This window comes from Hyla sarda, chromosome 5 (genome assembly GCF_029499605.1).
Source record: "Hyla sarda isolate aHylSar1 chromosome 5, aHylSar1.hap1, whole genome shotgun sequence".
Taxonomy (NCBI): Eukaryota; Metazoa; Chordata; class Amphibia; order Anura; family Hylidae; genus Hyla; species Hyla sarda.
Genome location: NC_079193.1, coordinates 148276920 through 148301534, shown reverse-complemented (window position 1 = coordinate 148301534; position 24615 = coordinate 148276920). Strand labels below are relative to the sequence as shown.

Here is a 24615-nt window from a genome sequence, read left to right as displayed (position 1 = left end):
GGCAGACAGTAATGGACATGCTTAGGAAGGATCTGCACTTGTCTTGGGCTAAATGGCTATGCTGTGAGATTACCATAACACTGTGGCTAGCTTTCTGTGAACTTGTATTTCCTGTTTTCTTGTTTGACTACAAATCCCATGATTCCATTTTCCTCCTTCCCACACATCAGCTACCCCACCCACTGAAACATAAATGAGCTGGAGAGCTGTGGTTTTCAATAAGGGTGCCTCCAGCTGTTGCATTACTTGCAGATTGCTCCCTGCACTCATTGAAGCAGACAGGCTCCCTGTCATCAGCTGACTAGTGAGTCAGGTCTCGGCCGCATTGCAAGCTGGGAAAAATCTGAGACAGCAGTCATTTTGTATGCTGTTAAAAATACATATTGGGATGAAAATCACAGAAGAATTGTGAGAAAACCGTCACACACAGGTAAAGACAATATATTCTGAACTACACTAACTTTACAGCCCCTGTAGCATAGTCAAATAACAAAAATTCCCAGAATACCCCTTTAAATTCATATAATTAATTAAAAAATAGAGTATATGAAAAGAATAGGGCACATACATACAGTCACAGTTGGAAATACATGACAGGTAAAAAATAGATGTATATATAGACTTCTTTACAGGGATCAGGTGATCAATCACAAATAGCTAGGAATATCAATAGTACATAATGTAAACTTGTTCATATAAGGTGCATAGTGCATATAGATAGCTAGCATACAATACAATGTAAACATATCAACCTGGAGTCTATGGAAAGTAAGAAAGTCTTACCAGTCAGTGTATAACCCCAACATATGTTTCGCTCAAACCTCGGACGCCCCCTGAGGAAGCTCCGAGGTTTGAGCAAAACATATGTTGGGGTTATACACTGACTGGTAAGACTTTCTTACTTTCCATAGACTCCGGGTTGATATGTTTACATTGTATTGTATGCTAGCTATCTATATGCACTATGCACCTTATATGAACAAGTTTACATTATGTACTATTGATATTCCTAGCTATTTGTGATTGATCACCTGATCCCTGTAAAGAAGTCTATATATACATATATTTTTTACCTGTCATGTATTTCCAACTGTGATTGTATGTATGTGCCCTATTCTTTTCATATACTTTATTTTTTTTAATTAATTATATGAATTTAATAAAGTTTTGAATATTACTCTGGAAGTAGTGTCTAATTTTGGGGTAGTAATTTTTATGTATCTAGCACCTTTATTTATTTTTTTATTACACTTTTAATTTAGCTCACTAGTCTGAATTCCTCTCAAAGGGAGGGGGTGTGGCCTCACAGGTCTCCGCCCCCTCCCTCAGTATGCTGTCTGCTCACATCTCCCCTAGCATTAGCAAAACTACAACTCCCAGCTTGTCCTCACTGACAGTAGCGGGACACAAGATGACAGTGGGAGGATTTTTCCTCTAGCTGGGAGCCCTGCGCTCACAGCTGTCAATCAAGGAAGTGTGTCCATTACATAGGTGATGATGCATGGACACAGCAGGACTAGTATGTGTCCAAGCAGGCAGGGGGGGCAGTTGTTTGACTGGCTTTTTCAGTATGAAATACTGAACATTTTCTAATGAAAGCAATTGCAAAACCTATTGGTTTTGCATGCTTTACAACATATCAAAAGTTTTTGTATCTGGCAGTGCCCATTTAACCCCTTGCCGCAGAACACCGGGCGCTGCGGCAAAGGAGAGTTATGAAGCGAGCTCAGGAGCTATCAGCAGCCAGGACCCATGGCTAATGTCGGACATCGCTGTGCCGGCAGATGTCCGGCATTAACTCTTTAAACGCGGTGATCAAAGTTGATCGCCGCATCTAAAAGTGAAAGTAAAAGGATCCCGGCAGCTCAGTCGGGCTGATCGGGACATCGCGATAAAATCACAGCTAGGACGCAGTAGGAGGGTGCCTTACCTGCCTCCTGCACATCCGAACGGCGATTGATTACTGCAAGCCTGAAATCCAGGCTTGTGCAATCAACTGCCGATAACATGGATCAATGCAAAGCAATGGCTTTGCAGTAATCTGTGTAAAAGATCAGTGTGTGCAGTGTTATAGTCCCCTATGAGAGCTATAACACTGCAAAAAGAAAAGTGAACAAAAAAGTTAATAAAGATCATTTAACCCCTTCCATAATAAAAGTTTGAAACACCCCCCTTTTCCCATAAAAAAAGCTGTGTAAATAAAAATAAACATATGTGATATCGCCGCGAGCATAAATGTCCGAACTATAAAAATATATCATTAATTAAACCGCATGGTCAATGGCGTACGTGCAAAAAAATGCCAAAATCCAAAATAGCGTATTTTTGGTCACTTTTTATAACATAAAAAAATGAATAAAAAGCTATCAAAAAGTCCAATTGAAAAAATGGTACTGTGGAGCCCTCATACCACCCCGTACATGGAACGATAAAAAAGTTATAGGGGTCAGAAGAGGACAATTTTAAACATATACATTTTCCTGCATGTAGTTATGATTTTTTTCCGAAGTAATAAAAAATGAAACCTATATACCGTATATACTCGAGTATAAGCCGAGGCCCCTAATTTTACCCCAAAAACCCAGAAAAAGTTATTGACTCGACTATAAGCCTAGGGTGGGAAATACATCATCCCCCCTGTCATCATCCAGACCCCCGTCATTAACACCCTCATCATCATCACCCTGTCATCATCCCCCTTCATCATCACCGCCTGTCATCATCCCCCCTTCACCATCACCGCCTGTCATCATCCTACCCCCCCTCATCATCACTGCCTGTCATCATCCCACACCCCCCTTCATCATCACCACTTGTCATCATCCCACACCCCCCTTCATCATCCACTTTGTCATCATCCCACCCCCCTTCATCATTACCACGTCATCAGCCCCCCCCCCTTCATCATCACCGCTTGTCAATGTCTGATTTAACAGTGGTCTTCAACCTGCGGACCTCCAGATGTTTCAAAACTACAACTCCCAGCAAGCCCGGGCAGCCATCGGCTGCCCGGGCTTGCTGGGAGTTGTAGTTTTGAAACATCTGGAGGTCCGCAGGTTGAAGAGCACTGCGGCATTCGACATCATCCAGCCCCCCCACCCTCTTTAGTTTTGTCTTCACCTCCGCTCGGCGGGACATTAGGGTGCGCTGGTCCGGGCCATCTGTGTTGCAGGGACCGTCCGGTGGGGAGGGATAGTCGTTCCGGGCTGTCCATCTTCACCGGGGGCCTCTTCTCCGCACTTCGGGCCCGGAATAGAGACGTTGCCTTGACAACAACGCACAGGGACGTTGCTCATGAACGTCCCTGTGCGTCGTCGTCAAGGCAACGTGACTATTCCGGGGCCGGGCCCGAAGCGCGGAGAAGATGGACAGCCCGGAACGACTATCCCTCCCCACCGGACGGTCCCTGCAGCACAGATGGCCCGGACCAGCGCACCCTAACATCCCGCTGAGCGGAGGTGAGTACAAAACTAAAGGGGGTGAGAGGGTGGGGGGGGGGGGGGGGCTGGATGATGTTGAAGGCCGCAGTGGTCTTCAACCTGCGGACCTCCAGATGTTTCAAAACTACAACTCTCAGCAAGCCCGGACAGCCGATGGCAGCCCGGGCTTGATGGGAGTTGTAGTTTTGAAACATCTGGAGGTACGCAGGTTGAAGACCACTGAGGGCGGAGAGTTCACTCAAATACAAGCTGAGGGGGGTGCTTTCAGCACGAAAAATCGTGCTGAAAAACTCGGCTTATACTCGAGTATATACGGTAAGTAGGGTATCATTTTAATCATATGGACCTACAGAATAAAGAGAAGGTATAATTTTGAATTAAAAATGTACTGCGTAGAAACAGAAGCCCCCAAAATTTACAAAATGGCGTTTTTTCTTCCATATTGTGGCACAATGATTTTTTTCCCTTTTCGCCGTAGATTTTTGGATAAAATGACTGATGTCATTACAAAGTAGAATTGGTGTCACAATAAATAAGCCATCATATGGATTTTTAGGTGCAAAATTGAAAGGGTTATGATTTTTAAAAGGTAAGGAGGAAAAAACTAAAGTGCAAAAACGCTATGTCTTCAAGGGGTTAAAATGCTCAAGTGCCACAGCCTGGCAAGCCTCCCCTCTCTGCTTCACCTTCCTGCCTTTCCTTGATGGATATACATGGATCTTTACTTTGATCAAGAAGGTTCTGTGAGGTGAGGGTGTGCCAGGCTGTGGCGCTTGAGCAGCTCAGCTCCACCTCCTTGACACTTGGCTGAGAAATAAAAAGGCTATGTCTCAGTTTGGCAACCACCATCAGCCCCAGGAAAGGTACAGTTTGCTTTTATACCCTATTTTATAAATAGTGTCTGCAGCTCTTAGCATCAAATATAGCCGACAGATTCTTTTTAAATAAAGAGAACTACATTCATGTACAAGAAACGGAATTAGAATTGATACACAAGACAACCATTCCTTACTGTCACCGAACCAGACCTATAGGGGTGGATTATAAATCTGCCACATGCACAGACACATATGCAAAGACACGGACTATGGGGGGAGATTTATCATTGCCTTCCTGATATTTTTTGGCTGGAAATGTGCGCAATTTCAAAATAGACAACTTTGGCAAAAGTGACTGTGAAATTCAGAGCTTCATTCTTGACTATGCAGTGGAAAAGATTTATTTACTGCGTCTTTCTTAAAAAAGGCGCAAAAATAATGCGCAAATGTTAAAAAAAAAAGCAGTTAAAAAAATTCATGCCACTTCTGCCTTGCCTCAGAAAAGTGACATCCTACAGCAAGTTCTGAGGAAATTTTTCATTTGTGCTAAATTTTTCAAAGTCTGTGAGCCGTTTTGGTAAATTTGCCGCACGTAAAGCAAAAACACAGCAAAAAAAAAAAAAAAAGAAAAAAAAGGCTGTGAAGTGCACACAGACACATATTGATAATTCTCCCCCATATTGATAAATCTCCCCTTATGTGTGTGCCATCTTTGGCTAAGTTCCCATCCAAAAACTACCCTATGCCTGTGATATGTTAGCAAAATGGCCAAAATGTATACAGATATAGGGGGAGATTTATCAAAACCTGTTCTAAGGAAAAGTTGCCCATAGCAACCAATCAGATTGTTTCTTTCATTTTTGAAAAGGCCTCTGAAAAATGAAAGAAGCGATCTGATTGGTTGCTATGGGCAAATCAGCAACTTTTCCTCTGGACAGGTTTTGATTAATCTCCCCCATACTGTATATAAGAGTACCTATGCTGGATCCATTGACTTCAATGAAACAAGGTCTACCAGTGACTACACTTGTTAGCATACAGGGATAATTTTTTTATTACTTTTTTACTTTCTTCTGGTCTATGTTGCTTCTTTTTTTTTTTTTCTTTTTTGCGCACTGCTTCGTTTGCATGTTTTTTGTGTTTCTTTTTTGCTCTACTAGCTAAAGGTGCTTTTTCCAAACTGGTCTTAGTTGACACTTTTGGATGCAGTGGTTACTAATTTATTCATGCTATGATGAAGGGTCTTTAGGGCCAGAAACATGTTGGGTGTAGGGGGTCTTTTCCTGTGCTATTTCATGTTTTGTATATCTCTGTGTCTTTCTGTCCCCAATTTTGGATTATTATTTTTTTTTATGGATTGACAATAAAAGTTACATTGTTTTATCCGCAAGCGTTGGCTCAACACAAGTATATTTTTTTCTATTATATGAGGACTGACATGCACGTGTATCCCAGGTGAGCTGGGAATCTTGACTTTCCCGGTCACTAATTTATCATTTGCTAATAAGCAAAAAGTCGCAATTTTACAACACAAAGCGTTAAAAAATGAACCGCCAGTGTAGACCACCCTCAGTACTGTTTTAAAAACCTGTGAGAAATGGTGAAGTCATTTTGTTCGTTTTGGAAGACTTGTGCATTGTTTGTCACACATCGTGAGACTATATGATAATGCATGTGCTTGTCCGCAAAAGAAAAACCTAAAAAAGTGACTTGAAAAATGTTTTTATTTTAACCCGATAACGACCATGGAGGTCTATGCTCGTCCAATGGCCGTTAACGGAGTGTGACATGGGCTCCTGACTCGAGCCCGCGTCATACCGGCCGGCCCCCAGCTGATTCCTGTGGCTGAGGGCCGGCGTTAAGAGCCAACATGCGGCAATCGCCGCGGCCAGCTATTAACCCTTTAGATCGCTGCTGTCAGACAGCGGCGTCTAAAGCTGGCTTTATCCTGTTCCTTGTGGTCCAATGGGGTGGATCGCCCCCCGCAGCGCAATTGCAGGGGGGGTGATCTCTCCTGCTGCGGCAGCTCCTGTGCTCTGAATTATACAGCCTGGCAGGGCCAGGCTTTATCAATTGAGCGCAGAGCACGCAGATCAATGGGGTTCTATGGAACCATAATGATCTGTATGAGGAATCTAATGATTCCTCCTAAAAGTCCCCTAAGGGGACTAAAAGTGTAAAAAAAAAAAAAGTTTAAAAACAAACACATTAACCCCTTCCTTATTAAAAGTTTAAATCACCCCCCTTTTCCAAAATTCCATGTAAAAAATATATATACATAATAAAAATAAACATATGTGGTATCGCTGCTCGCGTAAATGTCCAAATTATAAAAATATATTGTAAATTAAACCGCACGGTCAATGGCGTACGCGCAAAAAAATTCCAAAGTCCAAAATAGAGTATTTTGGTCACTTTTTATACCATATAAAAAGGAATAAAAAGCAATCAAAAAGTCCGATCAAAACAAAAATGGTACCGATAAAAACCTCAGATCACGGCGCAAAAAATGAGCCCTCATAACGCCCCGTACGCGGAAAAAAAAAAAGTTATAGGGGTCAGAAGATGACAATTTTAAATGTATTAATTTCCGTTTATGTAGTTATGATTTTTTCCAAAATTACGACAAAATCAAACCTATATAAGTAGGGTATCATTTTAATTGTATGGACCTACAGAATAAAGATAAGGTGTCATTTTTACCGAAAAATGTACTACGTAGAAATGGAAGCCCCCAAAATTTACAAAATGGTATTATTTTCTTCAATTTTGTCGCACAATGATTTTTTTTTCCTGTTTCACCGTAGATTTTTAGGTAAAATGACTGATGTCATGACAAAGTAGAATTGGTGGCGCAAAAAATAAACCCTCATATGGATTTTTAGGTGCAAAATTGAAAGGGTTATGATTTTTGAAAAGGTAAGGAGGAAAAAACGAAAGTGTAAAAACAGAAAACGCTTGATCTTTAAAGGAGTAGTCCAGTGGTGAGCAACTTATCCCCTGTACGGAGCCCCGACAGCCCGCGGGAAGGGGGCGTGTCGACCTCCGCACGAGGCGGCGGCCGACACGCCCCCTCAATACAACTCTATGGCAGAGCCAAAGCGCTGCCTTCGGCAATCTCCGGCTCTGCCATTGAGATGTATTGAGGGGGCGTGTCGGCCGCCGCTTCGACACCCGCTATCTCAGCGGAGAGCCGGGGCTCCGTACAGAGAGATCGCAGGGGGCCCCAGCGGTCGGACCCCCGCGATCTCAAACTTATCCCCTATCCTTAGGATAGGGGATAAGTTTTTCACCACTGGACTACCCTTTAAGGGGTTAATTAAGCAGAACTCTCTATAAAGTTCAGGCAGATCCATGGCACACACACACACAAGGAAAAATGTTTAACTCCATTGTAGATCCTGGTGCACGTTGAGAGATTTCTTTATTGCAGCAGAATACAGCATTGAACAACCTATTTACACCTAGAGGATTGCATTGTACAGGGGAAAAGTTTCCCCAACCATGGTGCCTCCAGCTGTTGCAAAACTACAACTCCCAGCATGCCCGAACAGCCAAAGGCTGTCCGGGCATGCTGGGAGTTGTAGTTTTGCAACAGCTGGAAGCACGAAACTCTGGTATAGGGAGTGAGCCACCTCATACCCAACATACAATAATGGATCTGGATATCTAACCCCCTAGTTACTAGCATTACACCAATCTGTGGAAAAAAACGCCACATCTGTACAGTGACATCAACTCTCGCGAGAGCAAATCTGTACAATCTGCCTAAACCCGTCATGGTCTCTATTCCACTTGGACGGAGTCGGTAGCAAGACGAGAGTTGTGTATGACTAGAATGACTTGCATTATTCTATTCTTATTACTGCTTCTCCATAGTATCATGGCCGCCCTATCTTCCCTATGCAGCCCCACCACAATCTACCGGAGGAGCCTCTGTGAGGTGAGCTGCGCTCCACTGATAAACATCCGGCCCCGCCCAGCACACCACGTGAGCTAGTGGAAGCCTCAGTACATTCCAGAAACCGACCAATGGGAGCCTCCCCACCCATCCCTGTGTCATGTGACCGGCCAGGGGGAGGCGCGGCGGGCGAAATTCAAAATTTTGAACCGTTCGCGCGAGCTGTTAGTGAGAGAGAAGAGGAGATAGTGACAGATCGCCCGCAGCTCCTCCGCCGCAGACATGGACCCGTTCACTGAGGTAAGTAGTGCGACTGCGGAACCGCACCGTTACCGCGTGTTATATTCACACAGGGTGATACTGAGAAGTGTCTGAGTGTCTCCCTGTCTGTAGTGTTTCCTGTCTCCTCCATTCTGCATCCAGCGGGTAGTAGACGTGTGTGAGGCCCCATTGTGCGCACCCTGTGCTCAGCCGGTGACGCTTCTAGACCCCAGTACACACACGGCAGTTATATGCCGCCTTTCTTGTATAACACAGGCTGTGTTAACCCTTTAGGAGTGGTACAGTCTAGTCTGTAATAGATATTAGAGCAATATTCCTTCCTGTCTGGCTCTTTAGTTGTGAAGTCCCAGCATTCTATGGCAGCTCTCCCTGGATGAGCATGCATATACTCGGGAGGGGCAGGTGCTGAATTATAGCGTGGAGGGGTCAACAAAATATTCAGGGGGATTCAAAAAGAATGGTGCAGAATATTGGGGGGTTAAAAACATGTAATTAGAAATATGGAGGTGCCTCATCCTGCTGATAGACCATGCTGGCAGATCTTCCTCGGGGTCTATGCCATTCATATGCCAGAGGTAGTCCAGAAAACTGAGCTTATCAGACACTTATCCAGAGGATAGGAGATGTCTGATTGGTGGGGGGGGGTCTGACCACTTGGACCCCCACGATTTCATGCACAGGGCACCTACTTTACCCATCCTTGTCGTTGTCCAGCCCCCACCTCCCTGGACAAGCCAAGTGACAGCCTGCTCAGCCTATCGCCCGCCATGGGACGTCACTGCTGTCTGTGATTGGGTGGGCTCGCTCTTGTCCAGGAAGGTGGGAGCTGGACCACAACAAGGACGGGAAAGTATGGGCCAACCCCCTCCCCCCTATACATGAAATTGTCCCAGCAGTCAGACCCCCTCATCCCCTATCAGATCACTTCTTTCATTTTTGAGAGGCCTTTTCATAAATGAAAGAAGCAATCCGGTTGCTATAGGAAACTCAGCATCTTTTCCTCTGGACAGGTTTTGTTAGATCTCTCCCTTATCCCCTATCCTGTGAAAAGGGGAAGGTAAGTTGAGTTCCCCAGACTACCCCTTTAACATATCCAGGTAGCAGTGGCCAATAACAGTATCCTCAGCCAAAAAAAAGTATTTCCTGTTTTTCTCTGGCTCTTAAAGTGCAAGTCCTGTTTCATACTCACAGGGGGATGTGTGTTTTAAGTTGTGTTTTTTTTGGCACCTCCGAGCCCAAGCTCAAGACTACAGCCTTCAAGATACAGATTTGTCTGAAGTCCAGTGCAAGTCTTGTAGCAATCCAGACTTGTCGACAGTCTATAGGACAAAATCTTGAAGGCTGTAGTCTCCAGCCAGTCTCGACAAAGAGGTTCAGCAAAAATGTACACACACACACCCTGCCACACAAGGGCAAATGAAAAGGGTTAAAAAATACTACAGGTCATTTTTTTTTCTCTCCGCTCAACTCCTGCAAAAACGGCCCCATACACACCCCATTCAAACTCAGTGGGACCTGTTGGTGTCCGTTGTGCAACAGACTATTAGTGGCAGTATTTGTGACAGAGTTCTCGAACAGAGCCTTATCTGTTGGGAAACTACAAGTCCCAGCATGCCATTACAGCCTTAGGTTTCTGGCAAGTGATGCACTTAATAAAAGCCCTCACGTTGTACATGTCCTGTGTAACTAGGGACCTCACATGCTCTTCACTGACTTACAGCAGAGAATTTCTTGTCCCCTATCAACAGGTAAGGGGATAAATGTCTGATGGCAGAGGGTCCGACCGCTGGCACTCATGCGATCTCCTTCATGGCACCCCAGCTCTCCTCATGCACTTATTGACCACCACAGCAGTCTTGTATCTCCAGCTCTTACATAGACAGTGCATGGAGGGGACGTGTCGACCACCGCCGCTCCATGCATCAGGAGAGCCGGTGTTCTGAAAACAAATCTTCAGAACATCGAGGCATTGTGCAGGAGACCTTGAGGGTTCCTGGAAATCAGATGCTTATCCCCTATCCTAAGGATAAGAAGTATTGGAGTTCCCCTTTAAGCGGTGATGATGGTGACCAGAAAGGAGACCGGAAAAGATTGCCTCCATGATGGAACCATATATTCATGGTGTATTCCAGTTTGTGTGCTTTTAAGCTATGTGCCCCTAATGCCAAGTTATGTACGGTGTCCAAAATTTGTGTTATCTGGGGTGGGTCGTGCCCTTTTGTTGTATTTTTATGCCCCCAGAGAGTCTGTATTCTTGTGCACTCGGGATTACTGTCATCTCGAGCCTTTCCTAGCTTACTGTGCAGCTTGAGACAAAGCGTCGCAAGTCAGCTGATTACGAGGGGGGGCACAACTGTATGTCCTGACGTGCCAGTGTTGAATGCGTTCCTGCAATCTGAAGACTGTGCTAAAATCTCAGGACAGTGGGGGATGCATTCAACATTTGCACAGCAAGACGTACAGATGGGCCATGCATGTCATCAGGTGGCTGTCTTGTCAGGGAAGGCTAGAAGAGGCCAAGCCCCCTTACTTCGACATGTTGTCTCGAGCCGTGCTGCAAATAGGAAAAGGCTCGAGGTGACAGTATTACCTAGTGCACAAGAATGCAGAAGCCTTGGAAACAAGAAAATACAAAAAAGGCACAATCCACCCCAGACAGAGGTGTTAAAAGTGTGATACCATACATAACTTGGCATTTCGGGCACATAGTTTAAAATTACAAAAAAAAAACTAGAATGCCCCTTTAATCCCTTTTTTTTCTGCATTTAGACTTGATGTTGTGCTGTTACTTACCACAGGGAGATGTGTAGGAGCCTCCTGTAGATGTCCCAGCTGATAGGGGGAAGGGACATTTGGTAAGGGACAAGGATGTCCTCTCTGGATTACCCTTTTACAAATAACATATGTCTATTTAAGAGAATGGTGATCTCTGCCATGCTTGGTCAAGGAGAGGTGGGATGTGAAGAAGCTGCTGGGAACTGCCTCCAATGACTTGTGGTCCAAGCAGCATAAAAGTGATGACAGTCTAAGGAAGCGCTATAAAGCCTTTTGATTGCCAGGAAGATAATCTGTGGAGTTACAGGCATTGGCTACCAGGCTGCAGTAAATCTGTATAATTTACAGTTAAATCTGTGTCTAGGAATTCAACTTGCACTCTATTTAAAAAAAAAAAAAAAAATATTCCCATATGACCCTCCACCAATTGTAATAGCGATGGCAGGATAGGGGTACAGTACATGCAGCAATTCTGCCTGGCAAAAACAGATTTGTCTGTCTGAATGGATTGCATTGTTTTCAGCTTTTGTGTAGGATAAAATGGAAGGAGCTGACTGTACAGCTGATGCATGAAGCCTGTATGGTGACACATGGTGTCCCTGTTGTGCCATATTGCGGAGCTTAAATGGGCCCTGTCAGATGCAAAAACTTTTGATATGATGTAAACCAATAGGTTTTGCAATTGCTTTCATTAGAACATTTTCAGTATTTCATACTGAAAAAGCCAGTCAAACTGACCCCTCCCCCCCCGCCTGCTTGGACACATACTAGTCCTGCAGTGTCCATGCGTCATCACCTATGTCATGGACACACTTCCTTGATTGACAGCTGTGAGCGCAGGACTCACAGCTGGAGGAAAAATCCTCCCACTGTCAGCTTGTGTCCCGCTACTTTCAGTGAGGACAGGCTGGGAGTTGTAGTTTTGCTAATTGCTTGGAGATGTGAGCAGACAGCATACTGAGGGAGGGGGCGGAGACCTGCACAGTGAGGCCACGCCCCTTCCCTTTGAGAGTAATTCAGACTAGTGAAAATAAAGTGCTAGACACATAAAAATTAATGTACATGGTCAGGATGAGGTACTAAGTGGTATATTTAAAAAAAAAATGTTTTTTTTTTTTGTTGGATCTGACTTTAAAGCATTGTTACCGCCTTATACAAGATACTGTAAAACATGCCAGACTTTTTCAATGAACTCTTAGTAAACCCCTATGTAATAGTTCACATATAGACTACTCTATCACAGATTTGCACAACACTTGCATATAGCTACCGGTATATACTCGAGTATTAGCCGACCCGAATATAAGCTGAGGCCCCTACTTTCACCCCCAAAACCTTGGAAAACGTATTGACTCGAGTATAAGCCTAAGGGGGTAAATGCATTATCCCTCCCCTGTCATCATCCCCTGTCAACCCTGCAGCCCCCCCCGTCATCATCACCCCAAGTCTATATCCCCCCTGTCATCATTCAGACCGCCCGCTCCGTCATCATATAGGTCCCCCTCGTTGTCTACTCACCTCCCCAGTTCTCTCGGTCCTGTTGCTTAGTAGCTGCAGGGACCATCCGCATTCCGGTGGGGAGGGTGAGCTGGTCTGGGCCATCCATCTTCAAAGGGAGGCCCTCTGCTCCGGACCGGCCCCAGACTAGTGACGCTGCATTGACGCTGCCGTGCTGAGACTTCCATGCGCAGGGACGCCCCTGATGTCACGGACATCTGCTGCGCACGGATGTCCCTGTGCGGTGGCATCAATGCAGTGTCACTAGTCGGATGGTCCCTGCAGCGAAGATGGACCTTTTCACTCAAGTATAAGCCGAGGGGGGTGTTTTCAGCACGAAAAATTGTGCTGAAAAACTCGGCTTATACTCGAGTATATGCAGTACTTGTTCGTATCTACTTGCAGAGTGGATATAAACAATACCTTAGCAGTATTTTTCACCCAGAATACTTCTTCATCTACCTGTAGTTACACCATTAATACTTCTATTCTAATAAGCCACTCGACTTCAGTGTATTATTTCTTTTACTTCCTTTTTTCCTCTTGGTATCATTGGCACTTCTAAAAAGTAATTGTAAACTCTCTATCTTTGCAATTAATTTTTTTTATTACTTTATCAAAGAACATGTTTACTGCCAGCAGCTTTGACGGGTTGTGACAATGTTATAGTGATCTAAACCTTAGAAGTGTCAAAACAAGCTTTTATAAATAGCTACAACCTAATTTGGACTATAGATGGCTCCAGTGATCACTATAAAGCCTATTACTGACCTAACCCTGTGGACTTTACTATAGAACTCAGTAAGGCCACCCTGTGAGCGCACTGCCACCGCTCTACTAATGATACCCACAATTATGATGTGACCCTTGTATAAACGGCATTGGTGTTATTGTTCACACAGGTATGGAGAGGTTCCTGGGAATCGGACCTAGATATGTGATTTAATAGTGTTTATGGGCAGAGATCTTCTGAACATCTTGGTAGTCGCTCTATTAAAAACCTTGCTGTCAGCTTTCCCCCAGCATGGAATGGCTAATATCATTGAACAGTAGTTTTAATCTACAAAGCAAATAGAGGAAAAAATGGACTTTAAATGGGCACCATCAGGTACAATAACTTTTTATATTGTACATCTTGGCAAAACATAAATCTTTCTAATATACTTCATAAGAAAATGTTATTTCCTTTTTATGGAAACCATTGCTTATAAAATCATGACTTATGAAATAATGTCTTTGTCCAAGCTGAAGTACAGGCATGGACAAAGTCCAGTAAGTGAGGGTGGGCTAGGACTCCTTTGTGCTTTGTTCAGCCTGATAGGACAGGAGAGAGCACGGAGGAGTGCTATAGGACACGGGAGAGCACGGAGGAGTGCTGTAGGACACGGGAGAGCACGGAGGAGTGCTGTAGGACACGGGAGGGCACAGGGGAGTGCTGTAGGACACGGGAGGGCACAGGGGAGTGCTGTAGGACAGGGGAGGGCACGGGGGAGTGCTGTAGGACAGGGGAGGGCACGGGGGAGTGCTGTAGGACAGGGGAGGGCACGGGGGAGTGCTGTAGGACAGGGGAGGGCACGGGGGAGTGCTGTAGGACAGGGGAGGGCATGGGGGAGTGCTGTAGGACAGGGGAGGGCACGGGGGAGTGCTGTAGGACAGGGGAGGGCACGGGGGAGTGCTGTAGGACAGGGGAGGGCACGGGGGAGTGCTGTAGGACAGGGGAGGGCACGGGGGAGTGCTGTAGGACAGGGGAGGGCACGGGGGAGTGCTGTAGGACAGGGGAGGGCACGGGGGAGTGCTGTAGGACAGGGGAGGGCACGGGGGAGTGCTAGTCCACCCTCACTTACTGGACTTTGTCTATGCCTGTGCTTCAGCTTGGACAAAGCCATGATGATATTATAAGCCATGATTTCTATAAAAAGGAAATAACATTTTAATTTGAAGTATATTCGAAAGGTTAATGTTTTGCCAAGATGTACAACATATAAAAAGTTTTTGTATCTGACAGTGCCTATTTAACTCTTGCCTCAACAATCTCTCTAGAACCCACAATAACTTTGGGCACAGTGTTTCCGCACATAAAGACCTGACATGGTTATCCCCAGTATAGCTGTATATCGGCACAGTGTAGCCCTTTGGGCTCTCCTCAGGGACCACATTAAGACAGGCACTGTGGTAGAAGTCTCTGCACCATGTGCTATAACAGATAAGCCCTTTCTTCCAGGGAATCTCTTACATGTACAGGGTCAGAGTTTTGTTCTGGAGATACTTGGCTGTTAGTCACAATGATGTATAGTCTGCATTCACGTGTATGTTCACATGGTTTATGGCGTGTTACATTTAGCTGTGAGCTGCAGGACGGTTGCTTCTGCTTTTTCAAATCTGTAAAAGTCATCTGGTGACGCAGCGTTACGCTGACTCCTCATCTGCTTTTTCCATAATTGGAAGGATGGAGTTTTTACAGCAGAAAAGATGTGGTCGGTTATGGGCAAGGATCCAGCAAATACTTATGGAAAAATGCTGTGCTTCACTTCAGCAAGCTGCAGCATGAGTACATGATAGGATCAGCCATTGGCTGCGGCTCTTAGGATAAATACATAGGGAATGTCACTATTGGCCTGTTCAAATGAAGATGGGTGCGGCGTCTCCTGACATTTTTATGCAGTGACTACACTGTATATTTGTAATACGCCTGACTAAGCTGTGTGTTGGGTCTGGAATAGATTTGTGCAGTTACACAAGTATTGCGCTGCACAGGGGAAGGCAGATGGCTGGTTACAGTATGCTATTAGATGTCCATCTGCAGATTGTTAACTTGTGTTTTAAAATTGCCAAGAAAAAAAATGTCCTTTGATTGTAAAAGACTCTTTAATAGATCCCATGTGACCCATGAGCCGGACCCTATTGGTCTTTAACTTTTATGTAAATAATGGTGCGTTAATATGTCATTATTGCTGTCTTTTTCATGTATATGTTTTATAGTAGAAAACATACGTTAACAGAGGCTAAAAAAAACTCCATTAGCCTGGGCGTACATCATGTGTACTTCCTCCCACGTTTATTAGAGAGGGGCACATCCTTAATAAATTGCAAAGTAACTTGGATATAGACAAGATTTTAAGTATGGTTTAGCAGTTGATAAATCACCGACCACTGCAAAAAGCTGACCATGCCACGCTACATTCAGAACCTCAAACATTGTTAGAAAAAGGTTACATAAGCGGTGGCTGGCCACTTCTGGACACTCCTTCAGGTAATGCAGTACAGAGACACACAATGTTGCATGTCAGGGCAATGGTCAAGCTGATCTCTTAAATGAAGTGCAACTTTTAAACACCCAAAATAAGGGGCTACTCTGATGCTAACTTCCCTCTGAAGATTTTATTTCTGTACCAGTCGTAGTTCCTGTAGAGAACTCCTATTAATTATAGTATAGCACAAGACTTTGGGCATTGTATGTCTGCTTCGGCTATTGTGCAGCTCTTTGTGCCTATAACATGAAATCACTATTAAGAATGTATTGGTGGTTGTGATCAAATTCTCAGAGGTTGTCTGAAGTGCTAGTTAATCTTTAAACATTGACCTATACCTTTTTAAAGATACTATTCCTAGTTTCCTTGTACTCTTATTTAGTAATGTTTTTGTATGTTCTAATAGAAACTGCTTGAAAGGACGAGAGCCAGAAGAGAAAATCTTCAGAAAAAAATGGCTGACAGGCCGACAGCTGGTGCCCGGTCAATAGCTCTAACCAAAAGACCAAGAGAACCCCTTACAGAGACAAATCATCAGCCCCCCGCGTTGGCTGAAGAAGGTAATAAAGATGGCTTTATCCCCGGAAGTTTTATTAGAGGCTGGTTATATTATGGGTTATAAAAAATATTAACATATACACTATACTATAAATGCACACTGACAACTCATGGGTTAGGCTGCATTCACATCGCCGTCTAGACCCGTCCTGTTCTTCTTCCGTCAAAAATGAAAACTGACTTTAAAAAAAAAAAAAAAGACAATAATGGATGTTATTCGTTTGGATCCATTATTGTTCAGTTAACCCCTTAAGGACCCAGCCCATTTATACCTTAAGGACCCGGCCATTTTTTTTTTTCCACGTCTGACCACTGTCACTTTAAGCATTAATAACTCTGGGATGCTTTTAACTTTCATTCTGATTCCGAGAGAGTTTTTTTTCGTGACATATTCTACTTTTATTGCCGATACTTGAATAATTTCTTGGTGAAAAATTCCAAAAGTAGACGCAATAGGTCTACTTTATATTTTCATCATAAAGTTGACATGTTTTTACTTTTGGACGACATCAGAGGGCTTCAAAGTTCAGCAGCAATTTTCTAATTTTTTGCAAAATTTTCTAATCGGAATTTTTCAGGGACCAGTTCAGTTTTGAAGTGGATTTGAAGGGCCTTCATATTAGAAATACCCCACAAATGACCCCATTATAAAAACTGCACCCATCAAAGTATTCAAAGTGACATTCAGAAAGTTTGTTAACCCTTAATGTGTTTCACAGGAATAGCAGCAAAGTGAAAAGAGAAAATTCTAAATCTTAATTTTTTACACTCACATGTTCTTGTAGACCCAATTTTTGAATTTTTACAAGGGGTAAAAGAAGAAAAATCCCCTCCAACATGTGTAACCCAATTTCTCTCGAGTAAGGAAATACCTCATATGTGGATGTCAAGTGTTCGGCGTGCGCAGTAGAGGGCTCAGAAGGGAAGATTTTGGAAAATACACCCCTCAAGGCACGTAACAAGGTGTCCAGTGAGCCTTAACACCCCACAGGTGTTTGACGACTTTTTGTTAATGTCGGATGTGTAAATGAGAAAAAAAAATTCTTCACTAAAATGCTGTTTTTCCCCAAATTTTACATTTTTATAAGGGGTAATAGGAGAAAATGCTCCTCAAAATTTTTAAACCCATTTCTTCTGAGCATGGAAATACCCCATATGTGGTTGTCAAGTGCTCTGCTGGCACACTACAATGCTTAGAAAAGGGGGAGCGCCATTGAGCTTTTTGAAAGAGAATTTGTTTGGAATGGAAGTCGGGGGCCATGTACATTTACAAAGCCCCCCATGGTGCCAGAACAGTGGACCCCCCCCCCACATGTGACCCCATTTTGGAAACTACACCCCTCACAGATTTTAATAAGGGGTGCAGTGAGTATTTAAACCCCATTGGCGTTTGACAGATCTTTGGAACAGTGGGCTGTGCAAATGAAAAATGTAATTTTTCATTTTCACGGATCACTGATCCAAAAATGTCAGACACCTGTGGGGCGTAAATGCTCATTGTACCCCTTATTACATTCTGTGAGGGGTGTAGTTTCCAAAATGGGGTCACATGTGGGGGGGGGTCCATTGTTCTGGCGCTATGGGGGCTTTGTAAACACACGTGGCCTTCAATTCTGGACAAATTTTCTCTTCAAAATCCCAATGGTGCTCCTTCTCTTCTGAGCATTGTAGTTTGCCCGCAGAGCACTTTACATCCACATATGGGGCATTTTCTTAGAAGAAATGGGGTTACAAATTTTGGGGGGCTATTTTCCCTTGTGAAAATGAAAAATTTAGGGTAACGCCAGCATTTTAGTGAAATTTTTATTTTTTTATTTTCCCATCCAACTTTAATGAAAATTCGTCAAACACCTGTGGGGTGTTAAGGCTCACTATACCCCTTGTTACGTTCCGTGAGGGGTGTAGTTTCCAAAATGGGGTCACATGTGGGTATTTATTTGCGTTTGTCAGAACCGTTGTGAATCAGCCACCCCTGTGCAAATCACCAATTTAGACCTCAAATGTACATAGTGCGCTCTCACTCCTGAACCCTGTTGTGCGTCCACAGAGCATTTTACGCCCACATATGGGGTATTTCCATACTCAGGAGAAATAGCGGGGGTCTTTTTTTTTTTTTTTTTTTTGCTTTTACCGCTTGTGAAAATAAAAAGTATGGGGCAACATCAGCATGTTAGTGTAAAATTATTATTTTTTTTTTTTACACTAACCGGCTGCTGTAGCCCCCAACTTTTCCTTTTCATAAGGGGTAAAAGGAAAAAAGCCCCCAAAATTTGAAGTGCAATTTCTCCCGAGTATGGAAATACCCCATATGTGACCCTAAACGGTTTCCTTGAAATACGACAGGGTTCCGAAGTGAGAGAGCGCCATGCGCATTTGAGGATTACATAGGGGTATTCTACACCAGTTATTCCCAGACAGAGTGCCTCCAGCTGTTGCTAAACTCCCAGCATGCCTGGACAGTCATTGGCTGTCCGGAAATGCTGGAACTTGTTGTTTTGCAACAGCTGGAGGCTCTGCTTTGGAAACGCTGCCGTACGATACGTTTTTCATCTTTATTGGGAGGGGGGGCAGTGTAAGGGGGTGTATATGTAGTGTTTTACTCTTTATTATGTGTTAGTGTAGGTGTAGTGTTTTTAGGGTACATTCACACTGGCGGGCATATACGGTGAGTTTCCCGCTAGGAGTTTGCGCTGTGGCGAAAAATTTGCCGCAGCCCAAACTTGAAGCAGAAAACTTACTGTAAACCCGCCAGTGTGAATGTACCCTGTACATTCACATGGGGGGGGGGGGGGGGCAAACCTCCAGCTGTTTCAAAACTACAACTCCCAGCATGCACTGACAGACTGTGCATGCTGGGAGTTGTACTTTTGCAACAGTTGGAGGCATACTGGTTGGAAAACCTTCACTTAGGTTCTGTTACCTAACTCAGTATTTTCCAACCAGTGTGCCTCCAGCTGTTGCAAAACTTCAACTCCAAGCATGTACTGATCGCCGAAGGGCATGCTGGAAGATGTAGTTATGCAACAGCTGGAGGTATGCAACTACAACTACCAGCATGCCGAGACAGCTGTTTGGGCATGCTGGGATTTGCAGTTTTGCAACATCTGGAGGGCTACAGTTAGAGACCACTGCACATTGATCTCCAAACTGACCCTCCAGCTGTTGCAAAGCTACAAATCCCAGCATGCCCAAGCAGCTGTCTGGGCATTCTGGGAGTTGTAGTTTTGCAACATCTGGAGGGCTACAGTATAGAGACCACTGTATAGACCACCGGCTTCCGTAGGATCCAGGGAGTCGCATCGCAGCCGTCGCTGATGGGTAAGAACCCCTGCCACCTCACTCCTATCCCTTCAGGGGGATCTTGGGTGTCTTTAACCTCTTAAGGACCCAGGACGTACGGGGACGTCCCCGCACCCTGGGCTTTAAGGACCCAGGACGTCCCCGTACGTCCTGGCGTTTTCCGGTCCCTGCCGCGCGCCGAGCAAAGATCGGAACCGGATGCCTGCTGAAGTCCTTCAGCAGGCATCCAGGGCAAACGCCGACGGGGGCCCTTGCGATCTGCGGCGATACCGGGCTGATCGGGTCTCTGGGACACAGACAGCCAGGACCATGCTAAAGAATAGGAGCGAGGTGGCAAGCCGGCCACCTCCTATTCCCTGCGATCTGTCGGTTAGTTAACCGACCAATCCCAGGGGGGGGGGGGGGGGGGGTTTGGGGGCGGTTACTTCCTCCCGCCCTACCCGGCCCCTTGAAGTCCGGAGAGGACGGGAGGAAGATCGGAGGACGCGGCGGGGGACGGGGGAGTGCTGGGGACCGGCCCCGGTACTTACATCGTCCCTGAAGACCCGGATCCTGGCGGCGGAGACAGTGGCGGCGGCGACAGGTGAGTAGATCTTCAGCCGCGGTCGGGCCCTTTACAGCATTGCACGTCGCCGTAAAGCGACATGCATTGCTGTATTGGGAACCTGCATACTACAACTCCCAGCATGCCCAGACAGTCCTTGGCGTCTGGGCATGCTGGGAGTTGCAGTTTTGCAACTTCTGGAGGTCCACAGTTTTTGGACCACTGTGCCCTTCCAGATGTTGCATAACTACACATCCTCAGCATGCCCTTGTTGTCCAAGCATGCTGGGAGTTGTAGTTCTGTAACATCTGGCCCTTCAGATGTTGCAGAACTACAACTCCCAGCATGCCTGGACAGTTTTGGCATACTGGGAGTTGTAGTTTTGCAACATCTGGAAGGGCACAGATTGGGAACCACTTTGTTAGTGGTCTGCAAACTGTAGTCCTCCAGATGTTGCAAAACTACAACTCCAAGCATGCTGGGAGTTGTAGTTCGGCAACATCTGGCTCTAAAGATGTTGCTGAACTACTACTCCCAGCATGCCTGAGAATGTTTGGGAGTTGTGGTTTTGCAACAGCTGGAGGCACACTGGTTGGGAAACATTGTCTGTTTCCTAACTCAGTGTTTCCCAACCCGTGTGCCTCCAGCTGTTGCAAAACTATAACTACCAGCATGCACTGAGACTGTGCATGCTGGGAGTTGTAGTTTTGCAACAGCTGGAGGTCCCCCCCCCCCCCAGTGAATGTACAGAGTACATTCACATGGGCAGGGGGCTTACAGTGAGTATCAGGCTGCAAGTTTGCAATGCAGCAAATTTTGCGCGGCAGCTCAAACTCGCAGCGGGAAACTCGCTGTAATCCCCGGCCCATGTGACTGTACCCTAAAAACACTACACTAACACAAAATAAAATAAAAAGTAAAAAACACTACATAAACACATACCCCTACACAGCCCCCCTCCCTCCCCAATAAAAATGAAAAACGTCTGGTACGCCACTCTTTCCAAAATGGAGCCTCCAGCTGTTGCAAAACAACAACTCCCAGTATTGCCGGACAGCCGTTGACTGTCCAGGCATACTGAGAGTTTTGCAACAGCTGGAGGCACCCTGTTTGGGAATCACTGGCGTAGAATACCCCTATGTCCACCCCTATTCAAATCCCTAATTCAGGCCTCAAATGCGCATGGCGCTCTCAATTCGGAGCCCTGTCGTATTTCAAGGCAACAGTTTAGGGTCACATATGGGATATCGCTGTACTCGGGAGAAATTGTCTAACAAATCTTGGGGGGCTTTTTCTCCTTTTACCCCTTATGAAAAGGTGAAGTTGGGGTCTACACCAGCATGTTAGTGTAAAAAAAGTAATTTTTTACACTAAACACGCTGGTGTTGCCCTATACTTTTCATTTTGACAAGAGGTAAAGGGGAAAAAAGCCCCCCAAAATTTGTAACGCAATTTCTCCCGAGTACGGAGATACCACATATGTGGGCGCAAAGTGCTCTGGGGGTGCACAACAAGGCCCAGAAGGGAGAGTGCGCCATGTACATTTGAGGTGATTTGCACAGGGGTGGCTGATTGTTACAGCGGTTTTGACAAACGCAAAAAAAACAAAACCCCTCATGTGACCCCATTTCGCAAACTACACCCCTCACGGAATGTAATGAGGGGTGCAGTGAGAATTTACATCCCACAGGTGTCTGACAGATCTTTGGAACAGTGGGCTGTGCAAATTAAACATTTTGTACAGCCCACTGTTCCAAAGATATGACAGACACCAGTGGGGGGTAAATGCTCACTTTAAGCCTTATGTTCCTCAAGGGGTCTAGTTTCCAAAATGGTATGCCATGTGGTTTTTTTTTTTTTTGCTGTTCTGGCACCTTAGGGGCTTCCTAAATGCGACATGCCCCCCGAGCAAAATTTGCTCTCAAAAAGCCAAATATGACTCCTTCTCTTCTGAGCATTGTAGTTCGCCCGTAGTGCACTTCAGGTCAACTTATGGGGTACCTCCATACTCAGAAGACATGGGGCTACACATTTTGGGGGGTATTTCTGCTATTAACCCTTGCAAAAATGTGAAATTTGGGGGGGAAGCACACCTTTTAGTGAATTTTTTTCTTTTACGTATGCAAAAGTCGTGAAACCCCTGTAGGGTATTAAGGCTCACTTTATTTCTTGTTACGTTCCACATAGGGTCTAGTTTACAAAATGGTATGCCATGTGGGTTTTTTTTTTTTTTTTGCTGTCCTGGCACCATAGGGGCTTCCTAAATGAGACATGCCCCCGAGCAAAATTTGCTCTCAAAAAGCCAAATATGACGACTCCTCTTCTGAGCATTGTAGTTCACCCATAGTACACTTCAGGTCAACTTATGGGGTACCTCCATACTCAGAAGAGATGGGGTTACAATGTTTGGGGGGTATTTTCTGCTATTAACCCTTGCAAAAATGTGAAATTTGGGGGGAAACACACATTTTAGTGAAATTTTAATTTTTTTACATATGCAAAAGACGTGAAACCCCTGTGGGGTATTAAGGCTCATTTTATTCCTTGTTACGTACCTCAAGGGGTCTAGTTTCCAAAATGGTATGCCATGTGGGGGATTTTTCTGTTCTGGCACCATAGGGGCTTCCTAAATGCAACATGCCCCCCAAAAGCCATTTCAAAAAAGTACTCTCCAAAATCCCCTTGTCGCTCCTTCGCTTCTGAGCCCTCTACTGCGCCCACCGAACCCTTTACATAGACATATGAGGTATGTCCTTACTCGAGAGAAATTGGGCCACAAATATAAGTACCGTATTTATCGGCGTATAACACGCAATTTTTAGGCTAAAATTTTTAGCCTAAAGTCTGTGTGCGTGTTATACGCCGATACACCCCCAGGAAAGGCAGGGGGGGAGAGGCCGTCGCTGCCCGCTTCTCTCCCCCTGCCTTTCCTGGGGTCTAGAGCGCTGCTGTCGGCCCTTTTCACCCCCTGGTTATCGGCGCCGCTGCCCGTTCTGTCCCCCTGACTATCGGTGCCGGCGCCGATAGCCAGGGAGAGAGAAGCGGCGCCGACAGCCAGGGGGAGAGAAGGGGCAGCGGCACCCATTGCCGGCGCCGCTGCCCCGTTGCCTCCCCCCATCCCCGGTGGCATAATTACCTGAGTCGGGTCCGCGCTGCTCCAGGCCTCCGTCGTGCGTCCCCGGCATCATTGCTATGCGCTGCATAGCAACAACGCTGGGGACGCACGACGGAGGCCTGGAGCAGCGCGGACCCGACTCAGGTAATTATGCCACTGGGGATGGGGGGAGGCAACGGGGCAGCGGCGCCGGCAATGGGTGCCGCTGCCCCTTCTCTCCCCCTGGCTGTCGGCGCCGCTTCTCTCCCCCTGGCTATCGGCGCCGGCACCGATAGTCAGGGGGACAGAACGGGCAGCGGCACCGATAACCAGGGGGTGAAAAGGGCCGACAGCAGCGCTCTAGACCCCAGGAAAGGCAGGGGGAGAGAAGCGGGCAGCGACGGCCTCTCTCCCCCTGCCTTTCCTGGGGGTGTATCGGGGTATACACGCGCACACACACCCTCATTTTATCATGGATATTTGGGTAAAAAACTTTTTTTACCCAAATATCCTTGGTAAAATGAGGGTGCGTGTTATAGGCCGGTGCGTGGTATACCCCGATAAATACGGTATACATTTTCTCCTTTTACCCCTTGTAAAAATTCAAAATTGGGTCTACAAAAACATGCGAGTGTAAAAAATGGAGATTGTGAATTTTCTCCTTCACTTTGCTGTTATTCCTGTGAAACACCTAAAGGGTTAAAACGCTGACTGAATGTCATTTTGAATACTTTGGGGGGTGCAGTTTTTATAATGGGGTCATTTGTGGGGTATTTCTAATATGAAGACCCTTCAAATCCACTTCAAACCTGAACTGGTCCCTGAAAAATTGTGAGTTTGGAAATTTTGTGAAAAATTGGAAAATTGCTGCTGAACTTTGAAGCCCTCTGGTGTCTTCCAAAAGTAAAAACTCGTCAATTTTATGATGCAAATATAAAGTAAACATATTGTATATGTGAATAAAAATAAAAATTATTTGGAATATCCATTTTCCTTACAAGCAGAGAGCTTCAAAGTTAGAAAAATGCAAAATTTTCAAATTTTTCATCAAATTTGGGGATTTTTCACCAAGAACGGATGCAAGTTACCACAAAATTTTACCACTATGTTAAAGTAGAATATGTCACGAAAAAACAATCTCGGAATCAGAATGATAAG

General features: G+C 45.2%; 1 protein-coding gene across 1 annotated transcript in view; it reads left to right on the top strand.

Annotated features, from left to right (window-relative positions):
* Window positions 1-8178: 8178 nt before the first annotated feature.
* ANLN (anillin, actin binding protein) overlaps window positions 8179-24615 on the top strand; it is a 99578-nt gene continuing 83141 nt past the window's right edge. The window contains exons 1-2 of the mRNA XM_056520474.1: window positions 8179-8459; window positions 16368-16521. Of these exons, the coding sequence (XP_056376449.1) occupies window positions 8442-8459; window positions 16368-16521 (172 nt within the window). The 5' untranslated portion in view covers window positions 8179-8441. The remainder of the gene's footprint in view (window positions 8460-16367; window positions 16522-24615) is intronic.